The sequence below is a fragment of the Sesamum indicum genome, linkage group LG9 (genome assembly GCF_026168435.1).
Source record: "Sesamum indicum cultivar Baizhima isolate 11 linkage group LG9, ASM2616843v1, whole genome shotgun sequence".
Classification (NCBI taxonomy): Eukaryota; Viridiplantae; Streptophyta; class Magnoliopsida; order Lamiales; family Pedaliaceae; genus Sesamum; species Sesamum indicum.
Genome location: NC_142665.1, coordinates 16716155 through 16739631, shown reverse-complemented (window position 1 = coordinate 16739631; position 23477 = coordinate 16716155). Strand labels below are relative to the sequence as shown.

Genomic DNA, 23477 nt, shown 5'->3' with positions numbered 1-23477 from the left:
GTACCTCATTTAGGAATACATTTTCGAACTGTTAGTTTTCGTTCCTAAATCTAATACAGTGTTCCAAATTGAGTTCCAATGATTTTTCGTTACCATTTTGGCACGAAATGTGGAAGTAACTGTTCGTTTGGAACTTAACTTGGGACGATCAGGCTATTCCAAATTTAGAACCCAAAAAAAATGTTCCACATGACGTTATCTTTCCATAACCATTCCTCAAGTGTTCCAAAGACCGTTCCAAGATGGCACGGGCTTTGGGATGGGTTCCCTGACCGTGCCAAATTCCACCTTTTTTTGTAATGTATGCATAAATGTATAAATATATACAATTAAATATGTCCTATTACTACATATTTATAATATAATTATATACATACGTATATGTATAATTCATTAATTTAAAAAATTTAGATATGAACGAAAATAGAGGATAAATTGTTTAATTTTAAAAATTTAAAATAATTTATACAACCGTGATAATTTGTTAATTTATATATATAATCTAGTATCTAAGTTTCATGTAATTAATTTTATATAGAGATTCAATTAAAAAAAGTTAATAAAATAATTTAAGTTTAAATTAAAAATTGGTATAAATGCTAAACAAGATATAGGGTTCATATTATCCATTTGCATAAATAATAATTTAACACCCCTTTTCCATTTTAATAATTACAAAAATACCCTTGAGGGCAATTGTGTCGTTGAAAATTAAATTAAAGTTTGACCTCATCAATATGGGCATTTTTGGGTTATAAAGACTGTCAGGGGTGGTTTTCATAATTTTTAAAAAGGTAAGGGTGATTTGTGTAAAAGGACAATAGAAAAGGGGGTGTGAAGGTAATTATTTCTAATTAATTTAATGACTGTCGAATCATTTTTAAGTATATAAAAGCCGTAGGATATAATTAATTATCTCTAACGTTAAATCTATAAAAGATGAAGGACTTAGATTTAAGCAATTTTAAATAGGCCAAATTGCATAAAATCCTCGTGTTTTAAAAAATTAGTAAAAGATCCCCCTTTAATTTGAAAATAGGCAAAACAACCCCTTATATTTTATAAATTTAGCTCAATCACTCATTAAATATGGCTAACGATGTTAATTTTTGATAAAATAACCGTTATGCCCTTACATATTATATATAATTTTTTTTAATGACTGTTGGATCCTTATTGATTAGATGAGAGCCGTCAAATCTAATCAATTAATTTTAATCATTATATCTTAAATTTATAAGAAAAAAAGAGTTTAAATTTATTAATTTTAAATATATACTATAAAAATAATTTTTTTTTAAAAAAAAAACCCTACTCCCACCGCCGTTGCCTCCCCCCTCGAGCACCCCAACCCCCGCTTCCCGATCTGGTGACGTGGCCGTCGCCCAAAGAGAAGAAGAGGACCATTGCCCCAGTTTTGTCTTAAAAAAAATTAATTATTATAATTGAATTAATTTTTGTAATTATTATTAAAATATTAAATTTATTATTTTGTCTGACATATATTAATAGAATTCTTTTTTCTTTTAAATACATATAATAATAATTTGAAATATAAATATCATTTATAAAAAATAATATAATTAATAAAATATCTAACCTAAATAATAATTTAAATTAATTTATAAATTATAATTATTATAATTTCTTAAAATTTATATTCATATACATATCTAAATTTAAAAATAAAATTTAGTATATTATTCTTTATAATGTAATTTTTATTTTTCTTAATTTTATATTTAATATAAATACGTTTTTATAAGATTTTGAAATAAAAAATAATAATGTATATAAATATGTATAAAAAAATGTAGTTTTATTTTTTTGTATTTTTAAAAAACTTTGAAATAAAAAACCAATAATGTATAATTTTTATAATGTAATAAATTCAAATATAATTTATTTAATATTTTTAATTATATAATATTTAAACTAGTTAATAATGTATAATTTTTATAATTCATTAATATCCATATTTGTTAAGATATTTAAATTTTGTATTTATGGTTTAATTTAATTTTTAATTTAAATTATTAAATATTAAAATTTCGTATATTTTTTTGTATTTTTAAACAAAATATATTTGAAAGGAATTTTTTAAGTTTTTAGAAAGATGAAATTGAAAAAAAAAACACTCAAAATAAGCTAAAAATAAGTTTAAAAAATGTCCAAAAACCATTATATTATCATAATAGGGGTATTTTAGTTATAAAAGCAACAAAAAATCATGCAAGGACGTCAAAGCAGTTCCTAAACCACATCAGTCGCACGTGCAATGTATGTTCCGTCAATTCCTAGTGACAAGAATTTTTTCCGCAGGAGTTAACAAAATATGAGGGGGGTTTTGCCTATTTTTAAATTACAGAGATTTTGTTAGCTAATTTAGAAAAACATAAGGGCAAAGAGGAATTTAGCCTTTTAAATACATATTATACATACAATTAATAATTATAAAAAATAAAATTATCATTGGCCCCCAATCTGGGCTACTGTGATTGTGATCGTGGTAGACGAAATTTAGGTGACTATGATAGATTTGGGCCACGATAGTACAATTATTATAAATAATTAATATTTATATCTAATATAAATATCTAAATTTAAAAAGTGAATTATAGTATATTAAATTTTGTAATGTGATATTAATTAAAAAAATTTAATTTAAATTACAAATTTGATATGCTATTTTGTATTTTGATATCTAATAAATATATTTAAAAATAAAATTATTCAACTTTTAGGACAGATAAAAATACAAATCAACTTTAACAAAAAGTAACAAATGAGTTTAATATGTGAAGAAGGATATTTTACTCAATTTTAATTAAAAAAGGGTCAAATTCCTTAAAAAAGAAATAGTATATATCGCACAATGGGTCAAATCTATCTTCCGTTAGTTTATAATAAAAGGAGGATTTTCCGCAGAATTTTTTAAATTATAGAGGATTTTTAGCTTATTTTTATGACACAACGAGTTTTTTTATACATTTTGAAAAACACACAAGAGTAAAATTTATGATGCATAGACATGGTCATGATACAATATAGATACGGTGACACGAAAAATTTAAAAAAATTAAGACACGACATGGCACTGACACAACTATATATAATATATATTTTTTATTATATATATTCTCAATTTCTCATAAAATTAAAATATGCAATATGAAAAATATCAAAATAAAATATAAAAAAAACATGTCCTACATATAAATTCTTAACTAAACGTGCTTAAATTATATACATAATCAGTTTATTTTAAAATATCTACAATAATTTTTTTAAATATATCCAAATTAATTAAATTATCATGACCATCTATCATTTTTTTAGCAATTTCATTCTAAAACTTTTAGTTTGAGAGAAGTAAATTAATTTTTTTCTTTTTTATTAAGTCTAATTTTTTTTTAACGACAATTCAAAATTTTTTAAAATTGTGAAAAAAACCCTAAATGTGTTGCACGCCATGTTCTTTTTTACTTTATATTTTTGAACACTCGAATACTGTCGACACGTGTTTAAATTGTGTTCGTATTTGATACATATTCAATACTACACCGAGTAATTTTTTGATCGGATAAAATGCAATTTGGCCGTAGACATTTCTTAGTCAAATGATGAGTCACTCAAAAATCGACATCCACTTGGAGAAAATGCGCCCATCTTGCAATAGCAAGTGCCCATTACATTATTATCATCATCATTATTTTTATTATTTTTAAAAAGAGTGCCCATTGTATTATCCAAATTGTGCTCTTTTACCAAGTGTATTAGTAGCATCCAGGGACGTATCTAGAAGTAAAAATTTGAAAGGGCCAAAAATTATATTTATACATTAAATTTAAATTTCCAGATTATTTGGGGCAATAAAATAATTTGGAAAATATATATATTTACATATAAAATTAAGTATAATTTTAAAATACATGGTATAAATTCTCCACATTTTTTTAAAATTTTAAGTACAATTTCAAAGGTTATAATTGTTATTTACATCAATAATTTCTCAGGAGCAAAATCTTGTATGATCACCCATTGAGATAAATATATTAGGACTCCCTCGAGGATGTACTTATAATTTTAAACAAAATAAAAAACTATTTATATAATTGAACTTAATTTTATACCACTTGCTTGTAGAATTATCCAAGTTGTGGTCCTTTGCTTATCTATGGGTAAATTACCTCGATATTCTTTGAAATTATTATTGTAATATTATATTGACAACTCCTCAAGAGTAAAAATATACATGTTCACCTATTGAAATAAGTATATCGTGACCTCTTCAGGGATATATTTGTAATTTTATAAATAATAAGGAGGTATCTGTATAATTAGACCTAGCCTTCAATAGTTCAATAATGTCGTGAATTCAACCTAAAGATCAATTAAAGTTAGGGATAATTACATTTATACTCTTAATCTATGGTCTATTTATACGAATCGCCCCATGTCTTCTGTTTAGTCACAAAAATCACTCTTGTCAGTTGAAAAATAGGGATAGTTTGTGCAATAATGTTGACGATTTGGGGGGATGTATGTGTAATTTTTTAAAAAATAGGGGTAATTGATATCAATAATATCGATATTCTGGTAGATGTATATGAAATTATCTAAAAAGCATATATAATTTTTCTTTCTATTAAATCAATTTTTAAATTTATTAAAAAAATAAAAAATTGGGCCACGACGATGGTTGCATTATCGTCGCCCAAAGTACCCTAGGCGACTGTCGTGGTGGTCGCTTGAAATTCTCCTGGGCGGCCGCCCATGGGAATCTAGGTGACTGATGCATCGCGATTGCCCAGCCTCTACGTTGGGGGCGATGTCGCCCCTTTGCTTTAGGCAGTGAGAGGGGGTGGCGGCGAGTGGAAAGGAACTGGTGGCGGGAGGGGAGCCTGGTAGCGGGGGAGGAGGAGGGGGTTAATTTTATTATTTTTTATTTTTTTATAAATAATATTTTATATTTTATAATTATAAATATAATATATATTAAAAATTAATTAAATCTTAATTTTTAATAATTTAGATCTAACGATGAGATGTATTAATTAAATTCTACGGTTGTTTTGCAACAAAAAATCAAACAATCATGAAAAAATAAAATAATATATAATTGATAAGGACATAACGGTCTTTTGACAAAAATATTAACGTCTTTAGCTTCAATTAATGGTGAGGGGTGTGTGTGCTATACTTAAGAAAATAGAGGGATTTTTTTTGTTTATTTTTAAACTACAAGGGGATTTTTAGCTGACTTTTAAAAACACAAAAGTGTAATATGCAATTTGGCCAAAAATAAAATCGAATTTTTTTTACAAAAAAAGCCAAAGTAGGGGTGCTTCTAACTTTTGGCCTAAAATCGCTTTTCTTAGAAGTTTTAGAAGCAGAAGTTGGTATGCCAAAATAACCTCAAAAATACTTTTTTGAAGCTATAAGCCAAAAAACGTTTTTTAGAAGCTCATGCAAACACTCCAACTATCTATCTATTCTATATGAAAATTTCATTCACACCAATTTTTTATGTCGATAATATTTCTAAATTAATTTTATTTTTTATTTATTTGTTTATTTTTTATTTTTAAATGTGATGTATTGGTTTATATATCTTATTCTTATTTATAATATATTTTAAAGCGTAAACAGTTATTTATTATATGCAAACAGGGATGACATGTCATAACCACTAGTATTAATAAAAAAAAATCCTATTTTTACTCAAAAAGAACGATTATTTACACCGCGATACATTTTTTCAAATTACCAAAAATATCCCTTATGTAATTTTCAATCACTCATACTTAAATTCTTATTCTCATATCTATACCATTTATCTATACTAATACAAAAAAAAATATATATATTTTTCACTTACAAACAACGATTTGTGATACCGTAATACCAAATCTTTTGTGTCGATAATATCTATAAGTTAATATTTTTATTCACTTATTTATTTTTTTAAATGCGATATGTCGGTTTATACATTTTATTCTTACGCATAATATTTTAAAGTATATAAAAGATTATTTATTATATTCATGCAGGGATGCGTGCCAAAATGGCTAGTAAAGAAAAATGCCCTCCACACTCATAAATGACAGTTAATAACATCACCGCACTAACTTTTTTGAAATGCCATAACCGTCCTTCAACTGGTAAGATAATTAACTTATTAATTTTTTAAATTTACACAAACTCATAAATTAGTTTTTTTTTAATATAATGTACTAGTTTATATTTTATTTTTATATAATATATTTTAAAGCGTGAACAACGTGCCACAACGGCTAGTTATAACAAAGGATAAATCTATTGCAATACCAACTTCTAAATATTCAAATTTATACTTTAATTTCAATTTTTTTAATAAAATTTAATTATAATAACAATTTCAATATTTTTTAATAAACCCGTATTACAACTTCTTTCTCTCCTCCCTCACTATTCTCTGAACAACTTACCGCAACCTTTATCATTTTATTATTTTTTGTTTGTTTAACTAATATATATATTTTCAAAAAATAAAAATTATATTATTTAAGCTTTAAATCAATTGCACACACGAAGAGTATGCTACAAATTACTAATATAAATAAAGACATAGAAAATTAGTTAATATTCGAAAGTGTAAATTCCATCAACACCATTTGAAATTAGGTCTAATTATACAAACACATGAGGCCTTTTGAAAAATTATATGTCACCCCATGCCGTTGTAATTGTAATTTATATTAGTACCCCATCGGGTGCAAAACTTACACAAGTACCATCTAGAAAAAAATACATTATTCTCTAAAAAAATAATAATAATAAAATTACATCGACAAGCCCTCAAGGGTGTATTTTTAAATTTGAAAAGAATATGAGGTGCTTGTGTAATTATATATAATTTCAGTGGATGTTGAGGTAATTTACCAAACAAAAAATACATATGTACATATGCATTTTGTAAATTTGATATCAATATATTAATAAATTGAATAATACGTTGATTCGATTAATACATTAATATAATTAGGGATAATTACACCACTTTTTAATGAGATTTGGTGTAATTACACGTCGGCTCCATGTGGTTTGAAAAATCACATCTAGTACCCCTAACGTCTATTTCCTTCTAATAATTAATAGATATCCTCGTAACTCAAAATTCACCGAATTTTTTTTATATTAACAAAAAAATTGAATGAAAATTCATATTTACCCGCAATTGACTGACTTGTGGTCAAACGTTTTTTTTTTTTTCTGATTAAACCACCCTTATATATTTTCTCACACTAATGCATGTGAGGAGATATGTTTTTACTCTTGTAAGGATAGTTTGGTCAACATAGATTTATTTGATCTACAATCTGTCAATAATAGTTAATTGGGGGTAAATATAATTTTTTCATTCTTTTTTTTTTTCAAATATCATAAATTTGGTGAATCTTGATTAATGAAGGGATATATTTGTTAGAGAAAAACGTCAAAGATATCAAATATAATTTTTCACACTATAAGAATTTATGTATAATCACACCAAAATCTTAAAATAAAACGATATAATTATCCTCTATAACTAAGAATAATAAAATAAATTATAATAAAATTACATCAAACTAAATAATTACCTACGCATTTAGTGGGACTTAAACTCATCACTTCAAATTAGTTCACAAACCACAAATTTAACCACTATGATAAGACATATCACATAAAATATTTTAATGAGTTCAAAAGTAAATAAATGTTTTTGAATGCTATAGTAGTTATATACATATAAAATATACAAAATTTTGTAACAATTATAATATATGTACATTTACATATAATACTCTACGAAGAATATAAAGTTTTCTATACTCGAAATGATTATAATTTAAAATAATAGTAAATCGATACTATAGTCAAATAAAATAAATGATAAAATTTTGACCATAACTAATTAATTATATATATATATATATATTATATTTTTGCTATGCCCAAAAAGATATTTGTTATGATTTAATTATGAGTAATGTTTTAAATTCGCTTGTAAAAACAAGTATTCTTTATTAATTATCAGACACAAACATTATGTTTGGTTTTGATTTTGGCTCATCTTTGAGATGGGCCAAAACATATACCATGTTTGACTTGTTTTATTTTGCAAGTTTTAGGTATATTTTGCATTATTTTAAAATAGTATTTTGATTAATTTTTTATCCAAAAAATACAACTAATTATATGTATTTTCATACATATACATATAAATATATATAAAAGAGACATAATTTGACAATGAACATTATTTTTTGCCTACCCACTATCCAACATCAAACATATCATATTTATTTTATATTATCTCTAAAAACAAATCCAAATATACATACTATCTCTAACTTATATTTATTTATCTTTGTTTTTTTCTTTTTATCTCCACAAAACACTCCAAAACAAGTTAAAAACGAAACCAAACATTATGAAAATCTTTGAAAGAGAAATCTGTGGTTAAAACATGTGGGTTTGATGTATCAATCAAACATAGGCTTAAGCATTTCAATTATCATAGAAAAAGGAAAAAGACAAGAAAAAGGGGAAGGTCTTAATCATTTCCTTATAAACGAGAGTCAGTCCCACAGCTTCAACGATGCATGCTTTCCCTCCACAGCTGTGTCCACCTTTCCACCACTGACAAGAAGGCAATGTCCGCCCCCACGTCCCCCTCCCACCATATCCACATCTCCCCCCATGCCACCACCACCACCAATCTCCGCCGCATTCTTCAATGGAAAGGCGTCAGACCACTGCCCCTTTTCATCTGCGTCACCCTGGGCCTCATACTCCGCTTCGCTGTCCCGAAACCCCGTGCGGTCGCTCCCAATGCTTGGTCTCTCCTTGCCATCTTCATTGCTACCGTCGCCGGACTCATTCTCAGCCCTTTGCCCGTCGGTGCTTGGGCGTTCGTCTGCCTTACGCTCACCGTAGTCACCAAGACCCTCACCTTCGCCGCCGCCTTCTCCGCCTTCACCAACGAGGTTATATGGCTGATCGTTGTCTCGTTCTTCTTCTCCAGAGGGTTTGTGAAGACGGGGCTTGGGGATAGGGTTGCCATGTTTTTTGTCAGGTGGCTTGGGAAGAGTACATTGGGTTTGTCTTATGGGCTGGTTTTGGGGGAGCTTGCCATTTCTCCAGGTATGCCGAGCTCTACGGCGAGAGCTGGTGGGATTTTCGTGCCCATTATTAAGTCTTTGGCTTTGAGTGCTGAAAGTAAGCCTAAGGATCCATCGTCTAGGAAGCTTGGAGCTTATCTAATTCAATCCCAGAATCAGGTAATTTAATTTCTGACTATTTTATTTTTTTGCTGGACGCAAATCGAGATAATTTTGTCTGTTTTGTGGGTTTTATGTGGTTAGCATGTGGTGATTGCAATATGAAATGTTCTATTATATGCGGGGTATTTATGTAATGGAAAAATTTGAATCTTGAACTGGAGAAGATCGTGAAAAGTTTCAGGCGGTCGCACTGAAGTGTCTGCAGCTAACGTTGGCATATAAGTTGGATTGTTTGTGGGTTGTTTGTGTGTATGCGCCTGTGCCAAGATGCAATAATTGCTATAAATTAATGTTTATGAAATGATTAGCGTGAAATTGGAGCCAATAAACAGTTTCAGGATCTCTTTCTTAAAAGAATGATGATCTCTTAGTAACTCGAGGAATTTGTGACTTCCGTTTGGTCCCCATTCACGTTGAAAATCATTACAGCATCAATATTATTAGCCGAAGGGTATAACCAGTCTAGTAAACAGGGGAGTGTTTAAGTTCGGGTTGAATCTATCATCGAGTTTTAAATTGGGTAGAGTTGGGTTTGATTATTAGAAGAATCGAGTTTGAACTCTCCTTTTTAATTGAATAGTTTTATGTCATTACATATATGTTTTTATTGTTTAACTAAATAAGCTGAGTTTGAGCTGTGCCTCAAAACTTATTGAATCTAAAAAGGGTTTTTGGAATTAATTTTTACACTTAACAAACCGATCTCTGAATGAACTTTGAATGATCAATCTCAAGTATCGAGTAGTTTGGCTCCTTTCTCATCCCTATTAGCTCAAGCATTTGAAGATGCACTTAGCAATAGGATGGAAGCATTTTATATAGTATGACATATTTGACATAAATAAATTCAGAAAAAAGGTTTTTACAGACCCTGCTGTGAGTTCCAGTAAAATACTTTATCATGGAAATGGAGATTTTAAATATTTCTATATATGCGGTCAAGAATTGAGACAAAAAGAGCATTATTTATTTTTAAATGGTCACATGCCTCTGACAACAACTTAACAGCAAGAATATTTTCTTCATATTAGTGGTGAAAACCTGTGGTAAATGCATCAGATTTATCAAACTGTTAAATTAGTTGCTTAAGTTTCATATGAAAAATTACTCAGCAGAAAATAGAATGTGTATTTCCTTCTAAAGGAGAATGTTATTGTAGAATGCTCATATATAGTACTATCTTTGACATGGATATTTAAGGAGCACTTTTAATAGGTATAATTGGAGTCTACGTAAACCAGATTGGCAAGTAAGGCAAATGATAAAGAGATTGTTCTTGAGTTGTTGAATGGTGTAGAAAACGTCCTATTTTACTCAACCAAACGATAACACAGTCTGAACTGATTTGGGTTCTTTAGCTTGATCTAGAAAAACGTGGAAGGTTGGAAACAAGACACATGTTTGTCTGAAAATATGATCTATCAAGCCTTGTCCAGGTTGCCATTTGAGCTTGAGTGAAAAACAATAATGGTCAAGATCCACTGATTGGTCTTGGTGAGGGATATTTCTTTCATAAAATATTTTATTTCTTGGTGTGCTTTTTGTCTTTTTAGCTGTTTTCCAAAGGGCTAGAAGAAATGTTCTTGCGCAACTTTTCAGCTATTTTTTTGACAGATAAAACTTACGGGGCTTCTTATATAATATTCTTTTAGAAATACCTCAATAACTCATTAGAAGTCATAACTCATAGCTCTAGGATTTGTTGAGCCCTTACTGCAGTTATAACCATAAAAGCTTGGGCTTGGTAGCTCATTTATTAACTCACTAGCTGAGTTGATTCTTAGCTCCCTCCTCGGCTTACAACCGCTATAAAAGCAGTGGCGCCTTACCTTATTTCTCTCTTTGATCGGCTTAGGACGTTGCGCAACTTGTTTGTTTTTTAAGCTTCAAAGGTTGGTAGAAACCTAATTTAAGCTAGAGTTTGAGAGCAGCTAGCTTAAACTGCCATATGTTCTATTTGCATATGTGACCATGGAAACTAGTAGGCATGCAAGATAAGCCACACGAGCTGGCTCGACAGGAGCAGCTTGAGCCCAAGCATTTGTTCCGCCTCCCGAGCTTTTCTCTATTTATTTTTATTTTATTTTTATGTATTTTTATATATCTAATAGGATAATTACACTTCCCTTCCCTGATGTTAGGTGTAATTATACGTAAATCCCTTATGGTTCGAAAAATTACATCTAACACCATGAGGTTTGCTTTCGTTTAACAAATAAGTCCATCCGATACCCAAAATTCACCGATTACTAACAGCGGGATTCATTTGTTAGATGGAAGAAAATTTCAGGTGTGCTAGAAGTAATTTCCCAAACCACAAGGGATTTATGTGTAATTGTACCAAATCTCAGGGGAGAGGAGTGTAATTATCCTTAATAACAATGATGGTTGAACAATTTTACTTATTGCTTGATGTATATATATATATATGTATATCTACATGAGATCAACCACTTCTTGGTTTAAAAAATTCTCTTTTTTTTTTTTGCATAGTTGAAAGATATAAAAATTTAAATTTCCATTACCATATTTTAAAAATATATTTTCATGACCATCCTCATTTTACTTTTTCAAAATAGCTTATGTTTATCTATTTTATTAAAATTAATATATTATATAATTCAATTAAAAAAATCTTTATTTAGACAAATATATATTCAAAATGGCCTACTATAAGTATTATTGAATTCTTTTAATAATTTATTAATATTTCTTGATTTTGTAAATATATAACTATACAAAAGTATGTGTAAGTTATTACATAATTTTATATATATTTTCTCTATTTTTACTAAAGTTACTAATAAACTAATATTAGATATATAAAAAGAATATTATGAAGTCATATATCCATAACATTAGATTAAAATATTATAACATGTGTTTTTTAACACTTTTTATAATTAATAATTAATATTAAATATTTGCAATAATTATCTTTATTAAAAAAAATAAAAAGGCACCTCGAGCTCGAGCTCGAACTTGTCCTGTGAACAATGAGCTCCAGCTCGTGAGCTTGGTTTGCAAGCTCGAGCTTGAAATTTTGGCTAAGCTTGGCTTGTTTGCACCCTTAGAAACTAGATTAGCCAACACCTTAGGAAAGTCGTGGCCAGTCCCAGTTGCCTATTTACAAATCGTAAACACTGACATCTATACTAAATGAGACGGCTATGGTTGGTATCAAATAGGCTAGGAAAGTAAAAATTGGGAGGCTTGAGGAATACTGCTAGTTAGTCAATCTGAGTCCAATTAGTACATTGGGTGATCAAGGTGGCTCCATAAAGGAAGACTAGAAGGAGCTAAATATCTTTATGAATCATGATTGAAATAGGTATAGATAAGCAAGAAGGATTATAGGTAATTGACTTGAGGCTTCAAGCCACCCCCCTCCCACTATCTCACGAGGTGCCTTCCGCAATGCAGGAAAAGGGACACCGTGTGGCTAGCAGTCCACAGCAAATGACTACTTCCTCTAATAGCAACACAACAACAGAACTCCCGTTGACACTAGCACAGTGCGTGACAGGAATAAAAACACACAACAGTAAGCAAGGTGCAGTAGGAAAGCAATAAATTGAACGGGGGATTCAGAATGTGGATTTCATTAAATAGCAAATTGCAGATACATTGTATAAACGATACTAGCGCAAAGGGATCGCCTTGAGGGGGACACTAGCATGCAACATTACACCAAGCTTTGAGAACTCGTTTCCCCTTATAATAGTCTTAAAAAGATTTTTCCTATTGACAACAGTAGATACAAAAAAGATCGAACATCGCACCTTAGGAGGCATAACGTCCCCTGAGCAAATAAAAGTATTTACAAGCGTACAACATGTACAAGACAAAAGACCTACGCCTAAAACTCTACGATTGCGGAAGTCCAGCGTCTATCGGCGAAGGTTGTTGGTCGGCCTTGTTGAGCGGTTGCGTGGCCAAATGTACGTCAAGGGCGCGGAGTGCACGGGAGGCCCTTGACACACTGGGAGATCACTCACTTTGAGCTCTCTTCTCTCTTTAGGGAGAGGAATCCACTTCCCTCAGTTATGTCCTTGACCCTCACGCTTTTATGTGCTTTTGGGCCCTGGACTAGGAATCTATAAATGGCTTCCACTTCCTTGTCTACTGAATGCAATTGCCTTAGCTTCTAGTTAGTAAAGCTGAGGGACAATGCTGTAATATAATCAAACTTCTCGTGGGTGTGTGTAATTATCCCCTTAACTAAAACAAATAAATGAGATAATACTACTAAAGTTCTTCTAGGTGGTATCTCATTGCAAGTAATGAAGTACGTTATCAGCTAGTGAAGTAACTAAAATTTCATTTTTAAATTATGTTTTGATTCATTGGACGTTAGAAACGTTTGAGAACATTATAAAAAATTATAAAATTAAAGAAGCATGTAGAATAATTGAAAATGAAAAAGACATTAGATTGTTCATCCAATTTAAGCATATCAACTGTAGCTTTATATTATTCTTAACCAACCTGCTCATTGATTTTCTTGTACTATGATTGTTAATTATTTAAAATTATTATGTGAGACAGCGTCACTATTAAATTAATATTGTTTGCAATTGAAAAGAGTAGCGAAGCTTGAATTTTGAAATTCCCACTTTTTATACTTTTATTTTGAAAAAATAACTCTAGATTATTTCTTAAAAGATAATACATTTGCTGTTATATATATTAGGTAGGTTATTTTGATATATAAAAAAATTTTGATAGAATTTTTTATGAAAAAGTACAATAGTAGAGGTCTTTGCCGAATATCAAAACCTAAAGGGAAGTGGATGCTAAAAATTGAAATGTAGAGGGAGGTGGATGCAAAATATCCCATCTTTTTCATGCTTCTCATATCAACTTTTTCACAAGGTAGGTTCTCCATGTTTTACTCTAAATCAATACTAAAGCTTCCCAACTGAATTCCTGCACTTCAAATTACAGTACAAGCATTTGATATTGTTTATGACATTTGATCCTGCACTTCAAATTCCTGCACTTCAAATTACGATGGGGAGTTTATGACATTTGATCCATCATATTGCAAAAATGAATATTGTTTTTTGGTTTTGTTGTCGACCAATTCCATTTTGTATTTATAAGTTTTAGAGAGAAGCGTTAGCCAACATTACATTTTGCACTTAGCTGCTGGGGATCTAACTTTTGGCATGCTTTATCACCGAGGGGCAAAAATTATAACTTCTACAATGTTTTCAGGTTCTCTTGTATAGTTAAATGGTGATTGTCTACTGTAATTGTAGGAAATTTTATCCTAAAAGAGAACTTGAATGGTTGTGGACGTAGTCCAACCATGTGAAATTTGACTATTCATGCTTTCATGTTTCCTTCTTGTTTTTACACACATTTAGCAATCCACCCTGTAATTCACTAAAACTCTGTAGTTGATCATTTCACTTGCTAATGTGTACCAGTGCAACAATAGCACGAGTGCTTTCTTTCTGACGGCTGCAGCTCAGAACCTGTTGTGTATCAAATTGGCAGAAAGCCTTGGGGTCAAAATCCCAAATCAGTGGGTCACTTGGCTCAAGGTCTCTTGCTTACCTGCTTTGATATCTGTTTTGGCAACTCCAGTTATTTTATACAAGATATTTCCACCTGAAATGAAGACCACTCCAGATGCTCCAGCCATGGCCAAAAGGAAATTGGAGCAGATGGGTCCCATCAAGAGGGACGAGTGGGTCATGATAGGAACCTTGCTTCTAACAGTTGCATTATGGGTTGCAGGGTAGGTGGAAATGCTGATCCTTATTAAATTTTAATGATTGTTCATCATGTTAAACCTCCATAATTAACTAGGTTAAGTTGTTGAGTCCTTGAGCATCAGCATAAATATCTTCATCACTGATAGATGCTTTAAACTAATTACATATGTGTTATAAGCATTCCATAGGAACAATTACATTATAAAAACCATGTCATCGTTTGAATTAACAAGCTGATACCTCTATTGTCATGTTGCCATTAATACGGGAGGCAATTCAATCATTCAAATAATACGGGGTGGTTTCTGTAATATGACCATAGTTGAGGGTATCGGAATCCTATTTTTCGATAAACCATTAGAACTGTTGAACATATAACAAAATGATCGGGGTTTCGCAGAAATTTCCAACTATACCTGATTTGAAATAAATTATAGTTATTATTAGTATTGTGCTCCTATAATATCATTTTAGAAACGGTTCAATCTTCAATATCACTGAACAGATTTATCACTGTGTATCAGTTAGGTGCAAGGAATTAATTCAATGGGTGATTCATATTTGAAATGAACTTCAGATACTATAAAATCAAGAAGACAATTTGGACAGCATACTTTACCTCTGAAATAAGTAGAAATTAGGCAAAGAATCTGTGGTTATTTAGTGTGAAAACTTTATGCACTTCGACTGAGGAGAAACACTGGAGATCATTTCACATTATCTATACATTTCTAGGAGACGTGGTTTCATCTTTTATCATCCAGAAAAGTGAAATCAAATTTGAATCAATATGTTTGTGCCATTATAGGAATCACTAGTTACTCATACTCTTGTAGTTACGTCTTATTCTGTTTATGTATAAACATAACTCTAGTTTGTGCACAGAGAAGCTCTGGACATGGCTAGCGTTGTTGCTGCAATGTTAGGTTTATCAGTTCTTCTGCTGTTTGGAGTTCTTGATTGGGATGATTGCTTAGGCGAGAAACAAGCATGGGATACTTTGGCTTGGTTTGGGGTTCTAGTTGGGATGGCTACACAATTAACGGCTCTTGGTGTTATACCCTGGATGTCTAAATGTGTTGCCAACTTTCTTAAATCTCTTTCACTTAGCTGGTTTGGGGCATTTAGCATCCTTCAGATATCATACTTCTTCATCCATTATTTATTTGCTAGTCAGACTGCACATGTTGGAGCTCTCTACTCGGCATTTCTTGGTATGCACTTGGCATCCAAAGTTCCTGGTTTGTTGGCTGCATTGGCTCTGGCATACAACACAAATCTTTTTGGTGCAATAACACATTATAGCAGTGGTCAAGCGGCAGTCTACTATGGAGGTGTGTTTTTTTTCCTTGCCTACAAAATTTTCACATGTTGGGTCTTTTCGGATCTTCTGGCCGGGATCTAGTAGTCGAAATATACTTTACCTTGTTTATTTTAAGAATAAAATGATTGGAGAGATCGTGTTCCAGAGCATTTCCTATTTTATCCAACAACAGCAAGATTTTTGCTGATCAAATGCTTTAACAGTGTATAATCAGATAAATGAGATAAGTAGATTTGACATAATCAGTAGTAAAGGATGATGATCAACATACCTACTTTATTTAATGATTTTTAAAATTCCTCATTTATAAACATACCTGTTGGATAAGTATCACCTGTGACGATGCAATCTGCATCAAAGTTTGTACATGTTGCTTCTAGTCAAGGACAATGAAGCCCTTGAACTGCTCCACAAACTGATTTATGTTCTTATGAAGCTTTGATTGATTTTAGTAATTTCTTCTATGGCTGCAAGCTATATTTTGATGTTAAATAGTGATAAAAGATAAGCACTATATCAGCACAAAGAACAAACTATGATTTTTGAATTCATTAATATTCCTAATATGTAATGAGCTCCATTAGAAGCGTGTCTTTGCAATATGTGATTTCTTTTTTTATGTATGTGCTTAATGCCAGATGAAGGATATCGTAACTTCATAATAACACGTAGGTCTTTAACCTTTTCTGTTTACAGAGCACTTAATTATATATGCAAGATCACTCCTTTTCCTATGAACCAACAAATGTAATCTGTAGGGAAGAATATATATGCATTTGATATCATGATTTACCTTTAACCATATATATATATATATATTCATTATTCGTGGATATCTAGTTATGATCTCATATCCATCTTCATTCTCAATACTTCTTGGTATACAGCTGGCTATGTAGACCTTCGTGATGTCTTTAAATTGGGGATAGCAATGGCTTTGATAAACATTGTGATATGGGCATTAGTAGGAGCGGCATGGTGGAAAATTTTAGGCCTTTATTGAGATCGATAATTGCAGGTCAGTGTTCTTGCTTTGTTCTTTTCTATACATTGATTGTCCGAAGCGAATATGATAAGATATCTATCGTATATTTATAATGAGTGTTCTCTCTAATGAATCTTAGGTCCATGAACCATAAGAACTCGTTCAACTCATAGTATGACTTTACATTTTCACAGCAGGAACAAGGACATCCATTTAAAAGAGTTAAAAACTTAGATTTTTCATCCATTTCTCTGCTTTTCACTTCATTCTGAATGAAATTCTATATTTCTGCTCAAAACAGACAAACAAAAATTAAGTAGCTGCTACTTGGAAACGCTTGTAATCTCGGTGCTGTTTACATAGTATAAAGCATTACTGCCGGGAGCATAAGAACAAAGTTATTTATATTACGTTTGTGTATTAAATTGTCGATTGGAATCATGGTATTTCTGGGAAAAACTCGATATCTTGTGTTGATTGTTTTATCGACCTATGAAGGAGCGTAACTCTGATGTGCCTTAACCTTACACCTAGGGAGCCTGAGGTAGGTGTGAAGGATAATGAGGGAAAAGTTCATTACTTTCGCTCAAATACAATCAATGCAATGCATCGTTATAAATGATAGGCTTCACAAATACCTTATATTTCTTGCAACATAATTTAGGATGTTAAGAAATCTCTATCAACGAACAAAAATATCGGAAATTTCGAGAGTCTTTGCTGCTGCTCTGGATCTATGCATGTTGCATAATTGGGAGAATCAGAAACATAATTGTTGGGGAATTGACAACTACTTATCCGAATTAAACACAAACTTACAATAGATGATTCGTACTGTTATTTATCAAACTTTGAAGAACTGCTTTAGGTATATATATATACATAATATCATAGAAGAATATCAGCATTTTTCTAATAATATTTACTAAATAACAGTAACTGTACAAAAATGAGGTTGACAACATAACTCAAGCACAAATATCGAACATTGTTTGTTTTCATACATGTGTATTAAGGTGCATTAGTTGAACAATGTCTGTCAAGAACATAGGCTGACAAGTACTCATGCAAAATCCTATGTAGTTTGCTCTAAATTCTTGCAGAATGAATCCATAACTGGTTTTCAATACACCTCATGATCTGGTTTCTTTCATCTTCACAGGAAACTCAACACTGTCCATTGTTTTCTTGGCTTCTGGAATGGGTAGACTAACGGCAAAAATCTCCAGTCCAGAGTTCTACATAGTTGATCAAGCAGGATGTTCTTCCAATATACTGGTAAAAATTGTTGTTGCTTACTGATATATACACATATATGAAAAATATAGCAATTTTATTCAGGCCTGACAAAGAAAAAATGCCCGATTCTAATATAAAAATGTGTATATATATAAATTTTATTCAGTACTAGTTGGAATTCTTAACTTTTCAATGCAAGAGATTAGCTTCTTGAGTCGACAAAAATCAGCATCTGTGATATCTGTCGTGTTCCTATATATACATGTCATGTGTACAAAAAATCAGTATTTATTTTATTTAAAGAAAAATTTATTTAGATGGCCTATATATATATATATATTAAAACAATTGAAGATGAACTCTAATCTGGTGTTTATGTCAGTTTCTTGATTGAATGAAAACATTTGATTATTGTTCTTATGATAATCTATTTAAACATCTTTTAGAACAGGAAACACCTGTTTTTCCATCACTGAAGAGGTGACAAAAAACTTGCAATAAAAAAACCAAAAGAAGGGAGTTGGAAAAAGCAAAGTGTTGAATGTTGATTCAAGCCGCACAATGGGCTGGGTTGAGATAATTCAACTCAGGATTGGATTGAACTAATTAAAAAAATGGGTTCATTCGGCTTGGGCACGTTTGGGATTGGGTTGGTACTAGGAATCAATACCTAGGACTAGCCTAGCCAGTGGCCCAGGACCACCTGATCTTGGGACGGGCCTGTTGGGCCTTTTTTAAATTCATTATATATATCCTTAACTATTATTTTTCTATATATAATTTTTTTTGTGATTTAATTTATTATTTATTTATTTCTCAAGACAATTATAAATTTAAGTAATTATTTATAAAAAAATCTCAATATTATAAAAAAAAAATTAAACAAGCATATTCAGGCCTGATGTGGGTTTGGTTCGGGCCTCAATCGGTCCGGTTTATGAGTTGGGTTTTAGTTCAAAATGGACCCAATTGGGGCCCAGAGATTCAGGACCATCTCAAGATAGCCCATAAATAGTAGTGGGTTAGTCTTTGGTCGAATTTTTTCAAGCTGTTCCGTGTTAGTTATGGACCAACCTAACCAACTATGCACCTTGAATGTTGATGAAGATTTCTACCTTCACTCACCTTTCAACTCAACTTTTGGAAAGCATCCACAACATGGAGAAGGCAAAGCAAAAGGGAAAAGTTGCCTACCATCCCCATCCCCCCCCCCCCCCCCCCCCCAAATTTAGTTGATTGGTGACTTTTACTTGAAACTGATCTTAAGCAACTGCGGCTGTGGAATAATTTTTTGAATCACGTAAACTTTTGGGTCCGGCAAATTAGATTTTTCTTGGTGTTTAATGCACACGTTCACAATTTGATTAAAATTAATTCGAACAATTATTGCAGACATGCTCCATTCCAATTTGATTTATCTAGTGTTTGTAGATACAGAGCCTCAGATAAAAAATTTGAAAGTTAGACTTATGTGAAAATTTTATCTGGTATATTCATATATATATTTTTTGGTATGTAATTTCACATTATTTCTCCTAAAAGTAGGGTTAAGTTAGTGGAGAGAGTAATGAAGGTTTCATATGATGACGGCTGGAAAAAGATGGACTTTTTTTTTTTTTTAATTCATTTTAGACTGTTGTTTCTTTAATTAATAGTTTACAATTTACTGGCATCTTGAATTAGAGTAATGTCTCCATAAAACAACTATTAGAATATTTGAAAAAAAGAAAAAGAAAAATTCAAATGGGAAAGTATATACATATACATACACATATAAATCTATGTATACATACTAAGGCTGTAAAACAAGTCAAGCAGGCTAGTGATTTGAAGCTGGGGTTTCTGATGAGTTGAGTTCGAGCTCAAATATTGCTGTTCCCCGCCCTCATTCTTTTTAGTATTTATATATTTATATTCAATTAATATCTCAATTTTTTATTTATATGAATTTTATGTTATTTAATATCTATTTAAAAAAGATTAATCATTGATCTAGTTATTTTTAGTACTTTTTTTTAATAATTATTTAATGAAACACATGGCTAATCTGTTTTAGTATCAACTTCTTTTTCAGTATTTTTTTTATTGTTTGAAGCCCCATTTCGGAGGTAAACCAAAGCAGATCCTGACCCTTGCTGACGGCTGCTTAGGTCCCCTTCAGATGGTGGTCCGAATTTGGTTGAGCTTTAGTACTCTTTTATAGCTCTTCAAGAGTCTGTAAGACAACTAAAAGCCTGCTAAAGAAGAGTAAAGAAGAGAAAAGGAAAAGAAAGAAGCTCATAAGTCAATAGATCAACACAGAACTACAAACTCAGACTGCTAACTCCTGTAATTCGAACATCTAACTCATAACTCATAGTCCATAGGAGATAAGATAAGTAGACCAGCTTACTCTATTCTTCCTTTCAGTCAGAATAGTGCTAGTCGGACTGAATCTTGGCTTACAGACAGGCTTGCAACCTGGTCTTCAGCCGCTATAGGATCGGTGGCGTCTTACCCTATTCCTCTCTTTGATCAGAAGGATGGTGCGAGCTCTTTTTTTAATAGCTTCATTTTCCAAAAGGTCTACAAAAGCTTGATTAAAATAGAATTTAAGGACTTATCTTAAAGGGTTCAAAAAACGAGTTTATCTAGCTAGAGAAACTTCTTATAAAGATGATATACTTCCAATATTTAATGAATGTTTTATATCCACTCATATACTTTCAAATATAATATTGAAATATTTAAATTTTATGTATAAATAATAAAATCATTTAATACATATATCTATACATCTTTGCAAAAATTATGTTATTACTAAACTAATTATCAATATAATGAAAATAATTAAAAACTTATGTATGCTATCATTTGTTAAATAAATTATTTAACACTTCAAATTTTATAAATCATAAATCCATAAAAATATCTAAATTATTATTATAAATTTAATTTCATATTAACAATCAACGTATTTTATGACTTAAATTATTAGTTCTGATAAAGAAAATAAAGAATATTTTTGTTATTTAATGCAAGATAAATCTTTTCCATCAATTTAATTCAGAACAGAAGAGTATTTTTAAATTTGTTTTATAATATTAATTAAAATTTTAAATTTTATTAAACGGGCTCGAGTTTGAGCAAAATCGATCTCAAGCACAAGCTTGAGTAAAAAATATCAAGATTATCAAATTCAAGTTCGAACCTAAATATTTTTCCGACTCGTTTGGAGACCTAGTTATTACACACTTATATAGGACATTAGGAGTCGTTTGTCAATACAAGAAAAGATGACTCTTCTCGTACTGTTTAAGCATAGAAACTCTCAAGCAACTGTTCTCATATGTCACTTCTCCGTCGCTTTCAACAAATTAAAACACAAAAACTGAGCTATCAATCCCTCTCTTTTGGCAGTGTAATTTGCCCTTTCGTGCCTGCAAGGAGTGCCCCTTCATTGCACTCATCCTAGATTGATACTGCCTAGCCAATGGTTACTGCTTCCGACCGATTGGAGTCTCTTTGTAAATTCCTGCCGAGATTCGATTTTGAGGTTGTTTGACTAAGTTTTTTTTAAATTTTTTATAAGTTCTTATATTTTATAAAATATTTTAAAAATTTATAAGATGTTGGATCTTATTTTAAAAATAAGATTCTAAAGTGTTTGAATAATAAGATGTTAAAACTTATAAGATGTGAAAATATCTTATAATATATTAAGGTGTTTGGCATAATAAGGTCTTTTATTTATAAAATGACTAAAATGGGTATAATACTATTAGAATCGAATAAATTATTATTTCTCGTTTGCTTTAAAAAAAATAAAAATATTTTTATAAATAGTACACATTAGTTTAATCCAAATAAAAGTTTAATCGATAATCTTTCTATAATTAAAAAAATGAAGAATAATTACCTAAACTTTTGCATAAAAATAATATATATGTACATTCATGCTAGTTGAATATTAATATAGATATATAATTTATATTTTCTTTGTTAATGCAGTGATTATTTTTAGTCGTATAACTTATAATGTTTTGAATTTATATTTTTTCAGTAAATATAATATCAATACCAATCTTATTTTTATTTAACTATAATAATTTATTATTAAACAATTGAGTATTTTCACTTTTTTCAATATTAGAAAAATTAAATAGTAAAAATAGTTTTTTGAATTCTAGAGAGAGAATGTGTGTGTGTGTGAAAGAGAGAGAGAGAGAGAGAGAGAGAGAGAGAGAGAGAGAGAGAGTGAGGGATAGAGTGTGTAAGTGTATGAATGTGAATATTTTTGTCTTATGACATATTAATTTTATATAGCTTATAAGATCTTACAGAAAAAGTTAGGAAAGTTAACTTTTTTTAAATGAGCTTATAAGATCCAAAACATCTTATTTTGAGATCTTATAAGCTTTTTAAAAAAGAATTGCCAAATACTTTATTGGAGCTTATAAGCCCTCTAACATATAAAATATTTTTAGGAGCTTATAAACTTAGCCAAACACTCTCTTAATCAAATTTGAATCAATAACATTTATACGGTAAGTATAATATATTTATTATATGATTAATGTACAATTTGAAAAAGTGGCCAAATTCACATACAAGTATATCAAGTTTGCTATGCGTGATTAGCTTAATTTGATCAAATCTGATTTGAATACTTTTTTTTTGTTTGGTCCGTAGATTTTAGGACTAATTACACTTTACACCCTGAAATATGCTTTCTGCCCAAAAATTTCCCCTTCAATTTTAAAACGTACCAAAAAGATCCATCCTATATTATATTTGTGAATTTGATGAGCTAATACTCGGCATTTTCAAAACAGTTAAATGACACTTTATTCGTGTGCATTATTTTTTACATTTCTTTAAATAAAATAGTTAAGTGAACTTTATCATTCAATTTT

The 23477-nt window shown here is 30.4% G+C and overlaps 1 protein-coding gene across 1 annotated transcript; it reads left to right on the top strand.

The window, feature by feature from the left end:
• Positions 1–8600: 8600 nt before the first annotated feature.
• Positions 8601–18807, top strand: LOC105178279 (dicarboxylate transporter 2.1, chloroplastic). Its single transcript, XM_011101727.3, has 5 exons — positions 8601–9305; positions 14744–15057; positions 15920–16368; positions 17246–17376; positions 18506–18807. Exons 1-4 carry the CDS (start codon positions 8628–8630, stop codon positions 17359–17361), a joined length of 1557 nt encoding a protein of 518 aa, XP_011100029.1. The 5' UTR covers positions 8601–8627; the 3' UTR covers positions 17362–17376; positions 18506–18807.
• The last annotated feature ends 4670 nt before the right edge of the window (positions 18808–23477 follow it).

Coding starts and splice junctions, on each gene's coding strand:
- LOC105178279 (XM_011101727.3), top strand. CDS start 8,628: ATGCTTTCCCTCCACAGCTGTGTCCACCTTTCCACCACTGACAAGAAG. Junction 15,058..15,919: donor GTTGCATTATGGGTTGCAGG/GTAGGTGGAAAT, acceptor GTTTGTGCACAG/AGAAGCTCTGGACATGGCTA. Junction 16,369..17,245: donor AGCGGCAGTCTACTATGGAG/GTGTGTTTTTTT, acceptor CTTGGTATACAG/CTGGCTATGTAGACCTTCGT.